At 34.2% G+C, this 20,511-nt stretch overlaps 1 protein-coding gene across 1 annotated transcript; it reads left to right on the top strand.

Moving 5' to 3' along the window:
• Window positions 1–236: 236 nt before the first annotated feature.
• On the top strand, window positions 237–3,435 carry LOC127093429 (uncharacterized). Its single transcript, XM_051032352.1, has 9 exons — window positions 237–365; window positions 807–1,156; window positions 1,260–1,332; window positions 2,094–2,174; window positions 2,245–2,308; window positions 2,382–2,469; window positions 2,550–2,634; window positions 2,710–2,734; window positions 3,080–3,435. The coding sequence occupies exons 1-8, from the start codon at window positions 300–302 to the stop codon at window positions 2,731–2,733; spliced, it is 831 nt and encodes a 276-aa protein (XP_050888309.1). The 5' UTR covers window positions 237–299; the 3' UTR covers window position 2,734; window positions 3,080–3,435.
• The last annotated feature ends 17,076 nt before the right edge of the window (window positions 3,436–20,511 follow it).

Here is a 20,511-nt window from a genome sequence, read left to right as displayed (position 1 = left end):
TAAAAAAAATTAGTGAAATTTTGATGAGTATAACTACTATTATTTTCTCAATTCTTATCCATATTATACCTCTTATCACAATATACCTTATAGTATAGATGATTTTGTCTGTTCTTATCTATTTATCTATCGTTTTTATCCTAATGTGTTTTATATGAATTCAATTGTACACTATATATAATTATATATAATTGCTTCTTTCTCTACTTTTTAACTATTATACAATCATTTTTAATTTATATTTTCAAAATTAAACTCATTATAAAGCCAAGTAAAACTCATTTCAATTTTGATAAAAGATGTATAATTTGAAAGCTCAGAAGTTTTTTCATATCTTCTGCAATTCTTACCACTCCTCTTCCAAGGTAATATTTCTTTTTCTCTTTTGTTATTTATTTGAAAAACTAGCATAAAAGAATAAGATTGTCGGATCGATTTATTTAACTTCTTATTTTTAGGAGAAAGAACTGAGAATTTGGATTAGTCACGATTAACTCACTGTTCTATCTAATTTGTTTAGAAAAAATAAAAGTAAAGTGATGAATTAATATATTAGATCTATTAATCATAATAAAATTTTATTTTTACTATTTAATTTATAAATCATCATTAATTTTTAAATTTATTTTTATATTTGATTAATATCGTGAAAAATATCAGTCAAACTTTTATTTAATTAGAGTAGAAAGAAAAAACCCATTTGCTTTAATGGTTTTAGCTTCATGTTTCTAATATTTTGTGAAAAGGTGAATTTATTTTTTTATTTTTTTTATTTTTTCTTTGACATATTAATTTAATTTGTGTAGGTTGGGCCAAAATTCAAAGAGGGAGCATCATTGTTTTCATGCTTATCTGATATCATTACTTTGTTTAACTTTGGTACATCCAAAAAAAGCTATCTGAAATCAGCTTTTGCTAGATTCAAATATCAACAAATTTGCTGGGAAGATAGTATATTAAAGAAACATGTTGATGTTAATAACATGAATTTATTGAAAAATGAAATTGAAGATTTTAAAGAAGAAAATGTTGATGAGCAATATTCTCCACTTAAGCTCATTGATGATTCTTGCTTTATTTCTTTTGAGTTGAATCATTTTTTTGAATCATGTCTTCCAAAGTTATTACAAGGGTGTAAAAAGGTCTTACTTTATAGGTACTTTATTTTTATATTTTTGTACATTGAATAATAGTGTTTCTTTTTTTTTTTGCAATGAAATTTTATTAATTTAAAAATTATTTGCTTGAATATTTGGCAGTACTTTGAAACATGGAATATCACTTCGTACAATGATTCGCAACACTGCTCAACTTAATACCCCTGCTTTGCTGGTATGTTAACTATTTATAGGATAATTGTATTATCATTTTTTTCAACTCAATATGATATAGTATGATAAGTTAATTTTATAATTTATTATATTTTATTTATTTTGTTATAATTCAACTCGATTTAATAAAAAAATATTTGTTTATATTAAAAAAAGTAAATTCAATAAAAATATTTTAGTATTAAATTAAAAAAAATATTATTAAAATATTATTTTATTGAGTTAATATATATATATATATAGTTATTTATTTAAAATATATTTATTTATTTACATAATTATTTTAATTTTTTAAAAATTTAAATACAGTATATCACTATTAAAAGAGACTAGATTTAATTATTTATTTAGAAAAAAATTAGAAGAAAATACATATATACCAAAACTTGATATTGATATAATCAACATCCCTTTTATATATAGATTAATATAATAAAGTGTTTAAAAAAGGGTTGTTGTATCACAATTCTTAATATCTCTAATAATTATGATGATACTATTTCAATAAAAAATTTAACTAAAGTTTTATTGAAGAAAAAACAAAAAACAGGAGGGACATAAACCTTATAAAAATAAAAAAATAGATCTTTATATTATGTAATTTTTTTATTATTAAACTGATAATATATAATCGACATCACATCTATAAAATATTTTAATATTTATCATTCTTCCTTCCTCATCACCATATAATAATAATCACATATTTTTATTTAAAATCATGAATATAACATTTAATTTATTTATTTAAAAAAAACACAGGTTGCTGGAGATATGCAAGGAGCTGTGTTTGGTGCATTGCTTGACTGCCCCTTAATACCAACAACAAAACCTAAATATCAAGTATGTCAACTTTTATTTTATAGCACATATAATTTGTATACATGATTGTTGTTTTATTTGTTGGTAACAGGGAACACACCAAACTTTTGTTTTTACAAACATATATGGTCATCCAAGGATTTTTCGACCCACAGGTAAGTGTTTCATGATTTACATCTTCAAACTATCTCTCTTAGTATTGGTAAAAATTTAGATTTTTAATTACAGGTGTTAATAGATACTATTACTTATGTTCCAATGACTCACTTGCACTTGGTGGTGGTGGTGGTTTTGCTTTACGCTTAGATGGAGATTTGTAAGTATTTTAATACTAACATTTTTTACGTCTCACTACTAAAATTGAGTAATAACTTTTCTTGAATGTTCATTGAAAAGGTTAACTGGAACTAGTGGACCCTGTGAAACATTTGGAAATCGATGTTTGGCTCATTCTCCAGAGTTTGAATTAAAGAACGTTGAGGTAATGTTCTAACTTATTACCATATCAAACGTGATTAATCTCTATAAATTCATTCTATATTTTTAATATGTGCAGTTGTGGGGTTTCACACATGCTTGATGTAAGGCTCACATGCTTTTCTTGGAATTATGTACCTCCATCTCTCTCAACATCCTTAATTATACATACTATCCAAAAATACTAGTATGAACTTAATTTGTCGCATTTTACCTTTGTGACTAAATCAAAAATCTTGTGTGGCATGTTTAATGATTTTACAGCGCAACATGAAATACATTTATGTTCTAAATAATGATGTATGATTAGGATTTAATTACAAAACAAGTATAAGTTTAGGTGATTGGCTTAAAATTAATTAGTTTCGACATAAATGTTTCTATTCCCTTTTTACACTATTTAACTATGTTATGCTATATATAAGCTTCACCTCTTTTGTAAATGAAAGGATGTTGAAAGTATGCACCGAGGGAGCAAAGATGGAAGAAAATCATATTCATTATGAGATTAGCATTTGAATTACAAGATACAGTGATAAGTCACAACTAAAAAAGGAAAAATACAGTTGGCCTAAAGGACTAAAAACAAATAATTGGACGTAAAGAATTTAACACCTCACTCAAGTTAGATTGTGTATGGTAAAAAGTCTCAATGTGGATAAAATTAAGGTCAAAGTTGGTGAATGTAAAGGCTTTGTAAACATATTTGTCAACTAATTTGTATTGGAAATAGGAACAAGGTCTAGGATCTTGGATTGAATCTTCCCGTAAATCATATGACAATCAAGTTAAATGTGTTTGGTCCTTTTATGAAATGTTGGGTACGAGCCAGATAGATTGCTGATTGACTGTCATAGTAAACAGAAACAAATGTTAGAATATGGATTTAAAGATCTTTGAATAGATGTTGAAGTCATTGCAGCTCACAGGTTAAAGATGTCAATGATTTGTACTTTGCCTCAATAGAAGATTTGGAGACATGATTTTCCTTCTTTAATTAATGTACAAAAAAAAAGAACAAAGGAAAACACAAAGCCATGTGATGGACTTTCTTATGTCAGGGCAAAAAGTACCACTGGAATAGTAGGATTTTAAGTACCAAAAGTTGTATGGCTGCATTGTAATGGATATAAGAGGTTTGCAAATGAATTAGTTGAGGTGTTGTGTTGTAAAAGAAATATCATGTCTACTATTTATGAGTTCGATCAGTCTGTCAATGAGTCTTCTATAAGATGTGGAGTCATTTAGAGTAGTACCTTATGATGTAGATAGTTTGAGTGAATTATCAAAAGGAATGAATGACGATTTATAAGCAAAATTCCATGGTCTTTGTTAATAAATTTTCCAACATTCAATTTTGTTGGCTTGGTTAAATGATTTCAGTTCATATGAGAGAAGATAAAATAACATAAGTTTTTATATGGTTAGGAACAATTATCATATGTTAACACAAATGATTAGGGATATGGACTGATTTTTGAATATAAATATGGTGAGGCAATGGATGTTTGAAGGCATTGGTAATTTGATATGTAAGAAGGAGTTTTAGAGATTCTTGTGGAATGTCTTATAGCTAAAGGTTGGATTGGTCCTGAGTTGTCAGGGAAACTGTTAGATAATTATGGACTAGACAAGGACATGCCATTATGTGTGATGGGAAGAGAGAGAGAGAGAGGTCAACAATTGATGTAGTATACTGGATAAATGTATATGGTTCTAAATTATTAGTTGACATGTATAAGTCATTAGGTTGAGGTAAATTAGGTGGTATATTAGGCAAGGCATCTGGTTGGGGTACATTAGGTGGTGCATTAGGAATGTCATCGAGAATATGGGTATGGTTAGGCATGTCTGAGTTGGTAGTTTGTTGTGACTGGGACTTAACAGGGTCTTTAAAAGGGAAAAACGACTCGTAGAAAATAAAATTTATCAAGAGGAAAACATCATGATTGGACAAGTCATGGATAATAAATCCTCGTGTGCCTTCCTTATAACCTATGAACATGGATTTTATGGCCCTATAGTCAAATTTGGTTATATGGGCTTGAATAGATGTTACATAACATAAGCAACCAAAATATTTGATATGCATATAGGAGTGAGGAGTTTTAAAGAGAAGTTCATAATGGCTTTTTGAGTAAAGAAGAAGGCTAGAAGGTATATTGATAATGTGGATAACATGTTGGACACAAAAGTTCGACATGGATAAAGGTGTGTTCGAATTGAAATGAAAGGAGTTATCTAAATTAAGAATATGTTGGTGCTTTCTCTCTATCACACCATTATGTTGGGGAGTTTTTGTTGGTGTAAGCCCTAGAGGCCAATACTTTTGGTACTTGTATCGAATTATTTATTAATAATAAAAGGCTTTTTCTTTATTACGTTTGTTTAATAAAGTCACTAGAATAGCTAGTCTGTTTAATGTATCAAGTATGACTTAATCATGAGATCACATTAAACATAAGGACACTATTCTTAAAGTATCCGTAGTTGAGCTTTAGTGTGAAGTGGGATAACATTAAAGCATTAAGACTATTATGTTTGTAGACTGATGATCACATCTCATGAATCATGGATAAGGAGTTATCAAGTCTTAAACATAGGTATGAATATTAAGAGTAATATTTATACCGGATTGACCCGCTATGAGAATACTATATAGAAAGTTATGCAAAGTGTCATAAGTTATTCTCATGGTGATAATGGTGTATACCACTCTTCGACCTGAAACCACTATGGACGCTAGATGTAGAGTCGAGTGCTTTATTGCTGATCAAACATTGTCCGTAACTGGATAACCATAAAGACAGTTGATGGGTACTCCACGAAGCATGCTGAGGGACATGAGTGACCTAGATGGAATTTGCCCATCCTGTATAACAGGATAAATGTCTATGGGTCCAATATTGAACTGGACAAGGATGACACGGTCTATGCCTTGTGTTCAATATAGACATAAGGGCAAAAGGGTAATTATACACATAAGTATTATCACAGAAGGAATTGTCAGATCACGTGACATTTTCGTGTCTTGGGTAGCAGTGATGTGTTTCTAGATACCGCTCACTATTTATTATGTTAAATACATGATTTAATATAATTGCCAATGACGCGAAAACCTACAGGGTCACACACAAAGGACGGATTGATGAGAGATAGAGTAACTAAGGAACACTGTAAGGTACGGTGCCCTTAAGTGAATTGTAGAACATCGTAAAGGTACGGTGTACTTAAGTAGAATACGAAATATGGTAAGGTACCATGAGCTTAAGTGATTTTGGGCATATTATAAGATATGGGCCAAAATACACTTAAGTGGACTTTTTAGCTTGAAGCCCACACAAGTGGTTCTATAAATAGAACCCTTGTGCAGAAGCATTCATTGTGGTTGCATTATTTTCGTTTTCTCTCTCTCTCTCTCTCTCACTCAAAGCCTTCATTCGTACCAGCTAGCACTGAGATTGAAGGAATCCATTCGTGTGGACTGAGTAGAGACGTTGTCATCGTTCAACATTCGTGATCGCTTCGTGGATCTGCATCAAAGGTTTTGATCGTCACAAGAGATCTGCACCAAAGGTTTCAATCGTCACAAGAGGTAAATATTCTATCACTGATCATGACCATTTGTAAGGATCTTTAAAGGAGAATATTTTAATTTCCGTTGCGTTTTGGATCGCAATTCTCCTTCAGTGGTATCAGAGCCACTTACGAAACCATGACTCGGATAGCTGTTTATTTTCTGTATTAATATGATTAAAAGACAAAATGAATCAATTAATTAAACGGGTAATTAAATTTGGCATCATGAGTGTACGAGTTGGATGATTGATGTTGATTATGCTTCGGAACCGACATTAGTATGGTGAAGCAGCGATACATCGATCGTCCATAGGTTACGCAATTGAGACCGGTCAACTTATATTTGATATAAGTAATCCTAATGCAAAGTACGATATATGTGATATACTGTTTCTGTTTCGTTTATTCAAACACTAAGTGGTTGTTTTCCTTTGAGCGATCAATGGTCATTTGCTTCGGAATCCGACATTAGTATGGTGAAGCAATGACTTGTTGATCAATCATACTGAATCAACAATCGAGGTGTGTTTGACGGTCTGAAACTAGTGCATTAGGGTTAGTGACGACGCAAGGGTTGTGCTGTCAAGGAGTTGTGAATTGAGGGCTTGTTGGAACACGTCTGCTGACTGTTTCAAAGCGCTGGTTTTTGGTCGCGTGACGATCGTCATGGACTTGTGACGATCGTAACAAGCTGGACGTGACGGTCGTCACGTGCTTTGTGACGGTCGTCACATTCACAGATCCAGAATTCTAGGCGTTTCTGTTTTGGCCGCGTGACGTTCGTCATGGGCCTGTGACGGTCGTAACATGCTTGTGACGGTCGTAACATGCTTGTGACGGTCGTCACACTCACAGAGTCAGAATTCTCGGGGTTTCTGTTTTGTGACTGCGCAAGAGTTGTGTTGATGCAAAACAATGTCCATTTCAAATGAATTGTTCATTAAAATTTTTGGACAGGGGCGCTGCCCCTCCAACCCCGCAAGGGGCGCTGCCCCCTTGACCCCCGTCCGCTGCCCCTCCAACCCCGCAACGGCTAGCGGAACCCCTGGCTAACTCTGCATAGTGTGATCGTTCGCCGAAATTTAATTTGGTTTTAATAAATTAAAGGAATTAAAAAAATTAATAATAATAATAATGTGTTTATCATTATTGCCTTATGGTGATCAATTATGGCATTAGTCTTCCTTCATTTTGTTTTGGGTTTTTAAATACGACCTGCGTGTCGATCCTCTCCTTTTAATCTCTTAATGTAACTTCTTTTCTCATCTCAATCCCTCGTATGTAAAACGAGTTTCTTCTGTAATGTAATGTTATGAAGAAAGAGAAGAAGACAATGTTATGAAGAAAGAGAAGATTTCAATATCAAAGGAGGACAACCTTGAAGATCAAAGGAGGACAGTCTTGAAGATATTGCTTGGAGAAGCTTAGATCGTTATTAGGTTAGCTTAGGTTCTCTCATTGGCTTGGGAGAACAATTACGCTAGGGGCCATAACCGTTTCATTATGTATGTTGATGCATGTGTATGTATGTTGATGCATGTGAATATATGTTGATGCATGTGAGAGACGATTTATATGATAAATAAGCCGGTGAGATCATAACAATTACAATTCCCTCAAATTAAATATTAAGTTTATGCTTTCCAAGTTTTAGCACTCATCAAGACTAGTATCGGATAATGTAGGTTTCGCCTACGCAAGGTGCATGTTCTATATTAGTAAGGTGCGATGGGATAATTGTAATATCCAACTGCTAAGACAATGGGTCAAACTTAACTAAACAAATTATAATAATACTATATATGTTTGCTTTCCAAGTTTTAGCACTCATCAAGACTAGTATCGGATAATGTAGGTTTCGCCTACGCGAGGTGCATGTTCTATATTGGTAAGGTGCGATGGGATAATTGTAATATCCAACTGCTAAAACGATGGGTCAAACTTAATTATAATAATATTATATATGTTTAGAAGCAAGAGTTGGGAATGATCCATATGATGGATTGGAATAAGGAGTTATTCACCCAACTGAAATTTTCGAGAGTTATATGAGATACAATTGGAAGAAGTTCCTACCTAAATAACCTAGTTTTGTGTAATCCGCCTATGCGGACTTAGAACGAAGTGAAATATGGATCTCGACCCACTAGAAAATCTTCCAACGGGATTTTCCGGATCAAATGATGAGGGTCATTTGTTTTGAGTAAAATAGTGGGAGCATATTTAATTAAAGCCCTAATTAAATAGGTCAATGATACTTATATTTTCATTAATCTCAACAAACACCTCTAACAAACATTTTGCGATCAATCCTTGACAAAGATAAATTGTCTGGGACAAATTTTCTAGATTGTCACCGAAACCTGAGGATTGTCCTCAAACATAATAGAAAGTTGTATGTCTTGGAGAAACCTGTTCCTGAAGAGGAACCTCCTAGTTCTGCACCTAAGGCAGAAAGAGATGCTTATAAGAAGCATGTCGATGATGCCAATGAAACTGCTTGTCTCATGCTGGATGTCATGAACTCATAGTTGCAAAAGCAACATGAGAACATGATAGCGTTCGATATGATAGAATACCTAAAGATGCTCTATCAAGAGCAAGCAAGGCATGAAAGGCTTGAAGTTTCAAAAGCCTTTTTCAAGACAAGTTAGATGAGGGAGCCCTTGTAGGTCCCCATGTGCTCAAGATGATTGGGTATATGGAAAACCTTGTAAGGTTGGGTTTTCCCCTCGGAAAGGAACTTGCGACTGATTTGATCTTGCAATCGTTGCCAGATAGATTCAGTCAATTTGTCCTAAAATTCAATATGAATGATATGGATAAATCTCTTCTTGAACTGCTAGGCATGTTAAGAACAGTTGAGCAGAATCTGAAGGCAAAAGGGAAGTCCATTCTGATGATCGGAAATGGAAAGAGACAGAACAAAAGGCCCACCAAGCAGGGTGATAAAAGGAAGGGCAAGGAAGTTGCCAAACCCAGACCAACTGTTGCTTTGAAGCCTAGTGGAGGCATAGCAAAGGCAGACACTTGTTTCCATTGCGGTAAGACCGGACACTGGAAGAGAAACTGCCCAAAGTAATTGGAAGATGACAAAATCTCCATTCACAGGAAAAGGTGAAAGAGCTGATGATCTTTTGGCCCTCATACATATTGATGTATGTGGACCACTGAACATACCAGCTCGAGGAGGGTTTCAGTACTTCATCACATTCACTGATGATTTCAGTAGATATGGTTATGTGTATTTAATGAAACACAAATCAGAGTCCTTTGAAAAGTTCAAGGAATTCAAGAATGAAGTACAAAACCAACTAGGTAAGAATATTAAAACTCTTCGATCAGATCGAGGTGGTGAGTATTTAAGCCTAGAGTTTGATGACCATCTGAAAGAGTGTGGGATCCTATCCCAACTTACTCCTCCTGGAACACCCCAATGGAATGGTGTATATGAGAGAAGAAATCGAACCATGTTAGACATGGTCCGATCCATGATGAGTCACGTCGATCTTCCAAACTCCTTTTGGGGACATGCACTATTGACAGCAGCTTACACACTTAACCGTGTTCCATCCAAAAAGGTTGAGAAGACACCATATGAGATATGGAGTGGTAAGAAACCACATATGTCTTACATAAAGATTTGGGGTTGCGAGGTTTATGTGAAACGACAAATTTCAACTAAGCTTGAGCCCAAATCTGACAAATGTTTATTTGTGGGGTATCCTAAAGAAACAAGAGGGTATTACTTCTACAATCCTTCTGAGGGCAAAGTGTTTGTCGCTCGAACTGGAGTTTTCCTAGAAAAGGATTTTATTTCCAAAGGAACCGGTGGGAGGAAAGTAGAGCTTGAAGAAATTCAAGAATCACAAAGCATAAATACACCTATGGAGGAATTAGAGCAGGAAACACAAGAAGTTGTGGAAGAGCAACCTGCTCAAGTAGAACAAGATCGGCGTAGGTCAAGCAGGATACGTCAACTACCTGAGAGATATGGATATCTCATAACTGATCAAGGTGATGTATTACTCATGGATCAAGATGAGCCTGTGACCTACCAAGAGGCCATAACTGGTCCCAAGTCTGAGAAGTGGCTAGAAGCCATGAAATCTGAAATGGATTCCATGTACACAAACCAAGTTTGGACCTTGGTAGAGCCTCCTGTAGGAGTTAACCCTATAGGATGCAAGTGGGTCTTCAAAAAGAAGACTGACATGGATGGTAAGGTACATACCTATAAGGCAAGACTATTTGCAAAAGGATATAAACAAATTCATGGGATTGACTATGATGAAACTTTTTCACCAGTTGCAATGCTTAAATCTGTTCGGATTTTACTTGCTATCGCCGCATATCATGATTATGAAATATGGCAGATGGATGTCAAAACTGCTTTCCTTAATGGAAATCTTCTTGAGGATGTGTACATGACACAACCTGAAGGATTTGACATACCAGAGGAAGTCCAAAAGATATGTAAGTTACAAAGATCAATCTATGGATTGAAGCAAGCTTCCAGAAGCTGGAATCTTCGTTTTGATGAAATAGTAAAACAATATGGATTCATCAAGAACGAAGATGAACCTTGTGTCTACAAGAAGGTTAGTGGGATCATAATCATTTTCCTGGTATTATATGTAGATGACATATTACTCATTGGAAACGATATCCCTACCCTACAACAAGTAAAGTCTTGGTTGGGGAAATGCTTTTATATGAAGGACCTAGGTGAAGCAGCCTATATATTAGGAATCAAAATCTATAGAGATAGATCACAAAAACTGCTTGGCCTAAGTCAGAGTACATACATAGACAAAGTGTTGAGACGCTTTAATATGCATGATTCCAAGAAAGGATTCATACCTATGCAACATGGCCTGTGTCTATCAAAAACACAATCCCCTTTAACTAAGGAAGAAAGGGATCGCATGAATAAGATTCCATATGCATCTGCAATAGGATCTATCATGTATGCCATGTTATGTACTCGACCAGATGTCTCGTATGCTTTAAGTGCAACGAGTAGGTACCAATCTGATCCTGGTGATGCTCACTGGGTAGCTGTCAAGAATGTCCTTAAGTATTTAAGAAGGACTAAGGACCCATTCTTGATATATGGAGGTCAGGAAGAGTTGGCTGTAATTGGATACACCGATGCTAGCTTCCAGACAGATAAGGATGACTTTAGATCGCAATCTGGTTATGTGTTTTGCTTAAACGGTGGCGCTGTGAGCTGGAAAAGTTCAAAGCAAGATACAGTTGTTGATTCTACAACCGAGGCCGAGTATATTGCTGCCTCAAGTGCAGCAAAGGAAGCTGTTTGGATCAAAAAGTTCATTAGTGAACTTGGCATAGTTCCTAGCATTGTGGATCCCATTGGTCTCTACTGTGATAACAATGGTGCTATCGCACAAGCCAAGGAGCCTAGCTCTCACCAACGATCCAAACACATACTTAGGCGTTATCATCTCATTCGAGAGATAATAGATAGAGGAGATGTGAAAATATGCAGAGTACCTACACTTGACAATATTGCTGACCCACTGACAAAGCCTCTTGCGCAGCAGAAGCATGATGGCCACACTAGATCTATGGGTATTAAGGGTATGCCTGATTGGCTCTAGTGTTAGTGGGAGATTGTTGGTGTAAGCCCTAGAGGCCAATACTTTTGGTACTTGTATCGAATTATTTATTAATAATAAAAGGTCTTTTCTTTATTACGTTTGTTTAATAAAGTACCTAGAATAGCTAGTCTGTTTAATGTATCAAGTATGACTTAATCATGAGATCACATTAAACATAAGGACACTATTCTTAAAGTATTCGTAGTCGAGCTTTAGTGTGAAGTGGGATAACATTAAAGCATTAAGACTATTATGTTTGTAGACTGATGATCACATCTCATGAATCATGGATAAGGAGTTATCAAGTCTTAAACATAGGTATGAATATTAAGAGTAATATTTATACCGGATTGACCCGCTATGAGAATACTATATAGAAAGTTATGCAAAGTGTCATAAGTTATTCTCATGGTGATAATGGTGTATACCACTCTTCGACCTGAAACCACTATGGACGCTAGATGTAAAGTCGAGTGCTTTATTGTTGATCAAACGTTGTCCGTAACTGGATAACCATAAAGACAGTTGATGGGTACTCCACGAAGCATGCTGAGGGACATGAGTGACCTAGATGGAATTTTCCCATCCTGTATAACAGGATAAATGTCTATGGGCCCAATATTGAACTGGACAAGGATGACACGGTCTATGCCTTGTGTTCAATATAGACATAAGGGCAAAAGGGTAATTATACACATAAGTATTATCACAAAAGGAATTGTCAGATCACATGACATTTTCGTGTCTTGGGTAGCAGTGATGTGTTTCTAGATACCGCTCACTGTTTATTATGTTAAATACATGATTTAATATAATTGCCAATGCCGCGAAAACCTACAGGGTCACACACAAAGGACGGATTGATGAGAGATAGAGTAACTAAGGAACACTGTAAGGTACGGTGCCCTTAAGTGAATTGTAGAACATCGTAAAGGTACGGTGTACTTAAGTAGAATACGAAATATGGTAATGTACCATGAGCTTAAGTGATTTGGGGCATATTATAAGATATGGGCCAAAATACACTTAAGTGGACTTTTTAGCTTGAAGCCCACACAAGTGGTTATATAAATAGAACCCTTGTGCAGAAGCATTCATTGCGGTTGCATTATTTTCGTTTTCTCTCTCTCTCTCACTCAAAGCCTTCATTCGTACCAGCTAGCACTGAGATTGAAGGAATCCGTTCGTGTGGACTGAGTAGAGACGTTGTCATCGTTCAACGTTCGTGATCGCTCCGTGGATCTGCATCAAAGGTTTTGATCGTCACAAGAGATCTGCACCAAAGGTTTCAATCGTCACAAGAGGTAAATATTCTATCACTGATCATGACCATTCGTAAGGATCTTTAAAGGAGAAAATTTTAATTTCCGCTGCGTTTTGGATCGCAATTCTCCTTCAGTTTTAAGATATTAATTTTGGTGAGGGATACCTTTGGACATAAGTAAATGTGCTCATGAGAGGAAATTAGTGACATTGTCCCATCTTAAGCATTTAAGGATTATGTTGAATTGGTTTTCAATGTAGGCAATGGAGTTGATAAAGCTAAGTTTTGTTTGATATTTGGTTTTGAGAAAGGTGACCCAAGTATATCTTGTGTAGTCATCTACTAAAGTGAGAAATTACATTTGGCATAAAATGGAAATTGTCGAGTAAGGGCCCTACAAATCAACATGCAATAATTCAAAAGGAGCAATAATAAGAATTGTACTAGATGGTAAAGACTGTTTTTTTCTTTCTATTTTGCATTATGAAAAGAATCATAAGGTGCCAAACTTAGTTAATAAGAGATAAAAGGAATTTTTAGGAATAGCCTTTAAACCTACATCAGATACATGTCCTAACTTGGAATGCTAGAGTTAACAAGAATTAGTATCAGCAGAATTACAAAGTTTGTGATAACTAGGAGATTTTATGATGTATAGGCCTTTTTGTACGTTCGTTATACTAATCACTTTCTTGGAATAGTTTTGTATAATATGACAAGTATTAGAAAAGAAAAGCATATGGCATTGAATATAAGTAATGAGTTTGGTCACTGAGACAAGGTTAACATGGATGTTAAGTATATATAAGATATTGTAGATTGTAAGGCATCAAGAAAGCTCAATGCTACTAGATATGGAATCATTGATATGTGATCCATTAGGCAGAGTTATAAGAACACGGTGAATATGTTTATATGTGATAAAATAGACTCTCAAACTATTTTATTGATGTGTCATATATATTAAGATTATGATGTAATATTATTAACATTGGTGTTGTTATTCCATTTTTATTCTTTGTTTTTAAACTGAAATCCTAGTCAAACACATACTTGCCCCACATTTATACCATGACTAATCAATTTTAATTATATATGTTTTTTACCCGGTGACAGACCACTATAGCATCTATACCCAGCATGTCAGCGGGTGTCCAGGCAAACAAGTCAATGTTTCTTCTTGACATGGTGACCAACTCTTCTTCTTCTACTTTAAATAGGTAGGTCTCCAATTTGGTGACTTGAAAATATTGTGGCCCAACCAAGACCTTCTTTAGATCCTCTATGGGAGTTAGCTGATCAGTGCATTTTGATGCACGTTTTTTCATGTTTGTACTTAAGCATTTCTTCGGTTTGCTTTGATTATTTTTATGTTTTAATGTGTTTTCATAATTTATTTTATTTTTATACTTATTTAATTTTCAGCATTAGCAGCTTTCGCAAGAAAAATTATATCTTGAGCTAGGAGTATCGGATTAAGAAGTGCTACCAGTCGATGGAAAGCTAAGAAAAAGATCTACAACTTTTGTTCAGAAGTCGAGAGTTGAATCAGACTGTAGCAGGGCCAGAAAGTTCATTGAAGCTGCTGCATTATTTTTATATTTTGTTTGGGTTAGTTGTATTGGGCCTGGATCGTACATTTGACCCGGTTGAGTTGTGAAACAGGTTTGAGTGTTTTTACCTAGGTTAGGCAGCCAAAAACAGGGTTACGCTTTTCTGTTCATGTACGATATTTTGAGAGCTTGCAAAGAATGATTATGGAGAACTAATTTCCCAAGAATCAATTCACTGTAATCGGATGTCACTTTGAGGTTCTTTTATAATTTTCCATTAATCTGCTCCTTTGAATTATATCTATGATCACAATTACTTGCTTAATTTAATTGTTTTTACATGATAGAATTCTTTAATTTGATTGTTGTCTACTTTTGAATCAATTTCGTGATTAGTGTAGCTTTTGCATTATCGCGTTCGATCATATTGTGTGTGCTTAATTCACAATAGTTTTAATCTGTTTACTTTACTCGAAATTCAGGGACAGACTTCGTATAATTGTTATTACGCTTATCAGTAGCTTTTGTAATCGAATAGGATCAGACCCGTTTAGGGAATTGGAATTTTATAGGGATCAATGATAAGTCGGGAGATGATATAGTAGGTTGATTCGTTTCAGCTTATTCAAATAATCACTTTTCATAATCACTTATTTTCTGCATTTTTGTAATTGAACACCAAACCAACCCCCCCCCCCCCATTCGATTACGTTTAATTATTACAAACAAGAATCCTTGAGACGATATCCGAGTTTAATTTTCGTTGTACTACGTTTTTACAAAATTACTCGTTTTGATCCGCGTGCGACAGCGGATCAAATTGGCGCCGTTGTCGCGGATTCTTGATTATATTAATCGTTTTTATAGTCATAGGTGTTGTTTTTTTAGCATTTTTTGCCTTAACTTTCTTGCGTTCGGGTCTTTTTGCGGTTTAGGAAAAAAATTCTGTTTTTAAGAAAATCGTCTCAGATTATTCCGATTTTTTGTCGATTTATTAGGAAAAAATCAAGGATCAAAACCCTAAAAAATCAAAATTCCCTATTTTTCTATTTTTTATGATTTATTTTCTGTTTTGGTAGTTTCAGAAAATTCCGCAAAAATTCTGAAAATTCTTAATTGACGTTATTAGATTAATTTTCGTATTTTTTAATTTTTTTTTTAATCATTTTTTTCGTATTTCAATTATTTTTACTTAATAGGGACATTGTCGGTATTTTCCTATTTGTTGTTGCATTGCTGAGTTAGTTGTGTTTTCTCATTATTTGTTGATTTTTTTTTCTTTTCTATTAAGTTTAGCATGGCTAACCAAAGAACTCTGAGAGAACTTGTTGTCCCTGATGTTCATTATAATGCTTTGTGTATTGAATATCTTATTGTTGTCAATTCCTTGATTGGGAACATGTCACTTAACTCCCAACAGTTCATAGCAAGGGATAATTTTATGGTCCAAGCAAAAGGTGTGAATGAGATTCAAGTTTCTTCTTCCAACAAGGCTCTAGAAACTAGAATTAATGAGCTTACCTCTTTAGTGAAACAATTGATGCTACCCATTCCATCATCACCACCATATAACCCTCCATAAGTAACCAATTATTCACCTTCTGAACCTTCACTAGAGGAACTTGTCAAACAAATGGCCGCCAACAATCTCCAATTCCAACAAAGGATCGATTATAGCATTCATACCTTGAACACGCAAATGGGACAACTTGCTACTCAAATAAATAACATGCAAGCCCAAGTGTCAAACCAGCTTCCAGCCCAAACAGTTGCCAATCCAAAGGATTCTAAGGCTAATGTGAGTGTGATTTCGTTGAGATCTGGAAAGGTTACAGAAACAGCCCCAGAAACAAATAAAAATATTGTTAGTGTAACACTTGAAAATAAACCTGAACCTTCTATTGTTGTTGAGGTTGGAAAAAAGTATGTATCGTCAATCCCTTTCCCACAAGGAGTATTGAAAAATAAGAAGATTGACGAGAAAGAGCATTCTGTTTTTCAAATAGAGTTGGTTTCTGAAGTTGTTGATGAAGCTTATTCTGATTTGTTTTCAGCTGATTTTCCAACTTTATCTAATTTTGATGGTATTTACTCATGTGATGATTGTACTAACACTAACCTTTGTGTTGTTTGTGCTGAGATTGATGTTGCCTTACAGGGTGACAGTGTAAATGAAGTTATTTATGTAGCTGAAGCTCTTGACATTCTGGCTGCCCCAAACATACCATCCATTGAACAACCACATTTTGTAGAGCCTAAACCACTTCCCGAGGATTTATATTATTCATCAAAGCTTCAACTTAAGCAGAAACATAAGAAGGGAATTGGATGGACCTTGGCTGACACTCGTGATATTAGTCATTCCATATGTATTCATAGGATCTCACTTAAAGATGAAATAAAAATAGTGAGGCAGCCCCATAATCCTTTGATTCTTGATATTGTGAAAAAGGAGATCACTTTCACGCGCACATTCAACACTTTTACTTATCAAAGATTCTTCTTTGATCTTGGAATACAAGGCGAATGCACTAATCAAAATTTCAATGTGAATGGACACTATCCAAAGCTACTGCATGAGAACCCGACTTTGGAAGAAGAGACTGCAGAAGAACTCTCTTTGAGAAAGGCTGCTTATGTAATCACTTATCCGCCTTGACTCCTCGGGTGTGTTCTTTCCTTTCTCCCACTCTTATTTTATATTTATGGTATTTCATTGAAGACAATGTATGTTTTAAGTGTGGGGGAGGGAACCATTTATTTGTTTTGTTTATTTTGTTTTTCAGTTTTTCTCTGTTTTTAGTTTTTAGTTGCTAAAAAAAATGCATTTTCTTGAAAGTTTTAGGCTATATACTGACTAATTTGAGATTAGTTTGCGAAGACTTGGGAAAAATTCACAAGATCGGTATTGTTTTAACACCGTAAGTCTCCTGCATATGGAAATTGAGTTGAATTTTTATTATGTTTTAGCCTTACATTCTCATCCTCTGACAGCTCTTGAGTAGTTTATTTCAGCAATCAGCACCATCTCACACACACTATACGCAGGGAAGCCAATGAATATAAGTGAGTGTTCCAAAAAAAAAGAGAAAAAAAAAGGGAATGCACCTTCTAAGTTTGGTGACCCTCACCCGGTCACTTAACCCAACAGATGTAGAACCTTCCAAAAAAAATTGAAAATAAGATTCGTTGTTAGTTGGTTCAGCGGTTTCAGGTGCTGAACTTGGTAGGGCGGATTACAGTCCGATCCCCCACAACTACAAGTGAGTAAGCAAAGGGTTATGACACTTAAGTACCAGAACCCCGTGCAGAAAAGGATCAGAGTCACTAACCGGTCGCCTTGCTATGAGCGTGTGGAGATAACGGGCTTAATGTGATTGCGCCTGAATGAAAAAGAGCCAAAGAAGGATGAGTAAGTTAGGCTTTAATATAATAACATGATTCGAGTTGATTTGTGTATTCAGGAGGTTTATGTCTGCATAACTGTGGATTAGTGTTCTTACAATGTCCTTAGTGTGCAAGATTAGTACCTATCGAAGCAAACTTAACCGAAGATGACTTGTAGCCTAGAATGAGTAACCGTTGATGTGTCTGTGTTTTGTTTTGTTTTTCATTTTGCTCGGAGTGCAAAAGTTCAAGTGTGGGGGAATTTGATCAGTGCATTTTGATGCATGTTCTTCCATGTTTGTACTTAAGCATTTCTTCGGTTTGCTTTGATTATTTTTATGTTTTAATGTGTTTTCATAATTTATTTTATTTTTGCACTTATTTAATTTTCGTATTTAATTTTCAGTATTAGCAGCTTTCGTGAGAAAAATCATATCTTGAGCTAGGAGTATTGGATTGAGACGTGCTACCAGTCGATGGAAAGCTAAGAAAAAGATCTACAACTTTTGTTCAGAAGTTGAGAGCTGAATCAGAGTGTAGAAGGGCCAGAAAGTTTGTTGAAACTGCTGCATTATTTTTATATTTTGTTTGGGTTAGTTGTATTGGGTCTGAATCGTACATTTGACCCGGTTGAGTTGTGAAACGGGTTTGAGTTTTTTTACCTAGGTTAGGCAGCCAAAAACAGGGTTACGTTTTTCTGTTCATGTACGATATTTTGAGAGCTTGCAAAGAATGACTATGGAGAACTAATTTCCCAAGAATCAATTCACTGTAATCGGATGCCACTTTGAGATTCTTTTATAATTTTCCATTAATCTGTTCCTTTGAATTATATCTATGATCATAATTACTTGCTTAATTTAATTGTTTTTACATGATAGAATTCTTTAATTTGATTGTTGTCTGCTTTTGAATCAATTTCGTGATTAGTGTAGCTTTTGCATTATCGCGTTCGATCATATTGTGTTTGGTTAATTCGCAATAGTTTTAATCTGTTCTGTTTGCTTTACTCGGAATTCAGGGACAGACTTCGTATAATTGTTATTGCGCTTGTCAATAGCTTTTGTAATCGAATAGGATCAGACCCGTTTAGGGAATTGGAATTTTATAGGGATCAATGATAAGTCGGGAGATGATATAGTGGGTTGATTCGTTTCAGTTTATTCAAATAATCACTTTTCATAATCACTTATTTTCTGTATTTTTGTAATTGAACACCAAACCCCCCCCCCCCCATTCGATTACGTTTAATTATTACAAACAAGAATCCTTGAGACGATATCCGAGTTTAATTGTCGTTGTATTACGTTTTTACAAAATTACTCGTTTTGATCCGCGTGCGACAACAAATCATTAGCCTTTCCTTCTTAAGTTTTATCATGGGGTCTTAATTTGCAACATTCACTCCATGTGGTCCTGGTTATAGAATGACTATTGTGTCCATCTTTACTCTTATTATTTTAACACTTCTCCTGTAACATTCTTGAACAGTCTTTTGGTCCCTCGAACTACTCCAATCCACCCATTAGGGGTAACACCCTATCGCAGCTGGAAAAATACAGAGCTGCCACCATATTTTATTCGTTCATAAGGAACAGGAAAATAATGATAAAACCTATAGTTAAAGAGAGAGTCTATGGTTCGGGAGTCGGTTAAGTAAGGGGAATATATTACGAACCTTTCACCTCCATTGTACTCAATGGGATCATCCTCTAATTCTAGGATTATTGTGTTCGCCTAAGAGAATATTTGCTTATGTTATTTATTCCTACTTAAATACTTATTTATTTATTTACATAAAAAATATTTTAATATTTATTAAGAAAAACATCATTTAATTATAAAAGGGACTAAAAAAGTTTTTTATAATTATACTTCCTAGAGTGTTTCAACTCTATGTCTACATACCTTCAATCAATACGAAGGATCAGAATATTGTAGTTCGACTAGAAAATGCTTGTTTGTTTTGTGTTTTTTAGATTGTGAAAGTTCTTAACACATCGGGGACGGGAAAATAATTGATTTTGAAAATGCCTCAGTGCAGAAGGACAAATGACTTAAACTTTGAATATGTGACATTGATTTTAGGTTAATTGATTAATTTGCAAAAATATTATAATTAATTAAATTTAGAAATTAATTTGAATGATATAACTATATACATAATTGATTTTTATTTTAAGATTTTAAACATAATTTGATAAATAACAGAAAAATTATTACGATCTCGATTAAACCCTAATTATCCTTAGTAATGTCCCAAAAGTTAGCCATAAAATTAACTGTAAAATCATATTAATAAACCCTAATTATTAAAACATGTTTTTTTTGTATTTTTGTAATTTAAAATTAAATATTAGTAATCACAATTAACTAACCTAAATTAATTTAATAAAACTAAATTAATTTTAATATTTTTGAACTTTATTGTAAAAAAATATTATTTGTATTTTTGAAATTAGAAAGTATTAATT

This window comes from Lathyrus oleraceus, chromosome 6 (assembly GCF_024323335.1).
Source record: "Lathyrus oleraceus cultivar Zhongwan6 chromosome 6, CAAS_Psat_ZW6_1.0, whole genome shotgun sequence".
Lineage (NCBI taxonomy): Eukaryota > Viridiplantae > Streptophyta > Magnoliopsida > Fabales > Fabaceae > Lathyrus > Lathyrus oleraceus.
The sequence above is the reverse complement of the archived record's forward strand: the minus strand, read 5'-3'. Positions and strand labels throughout refer to the sequence as shown.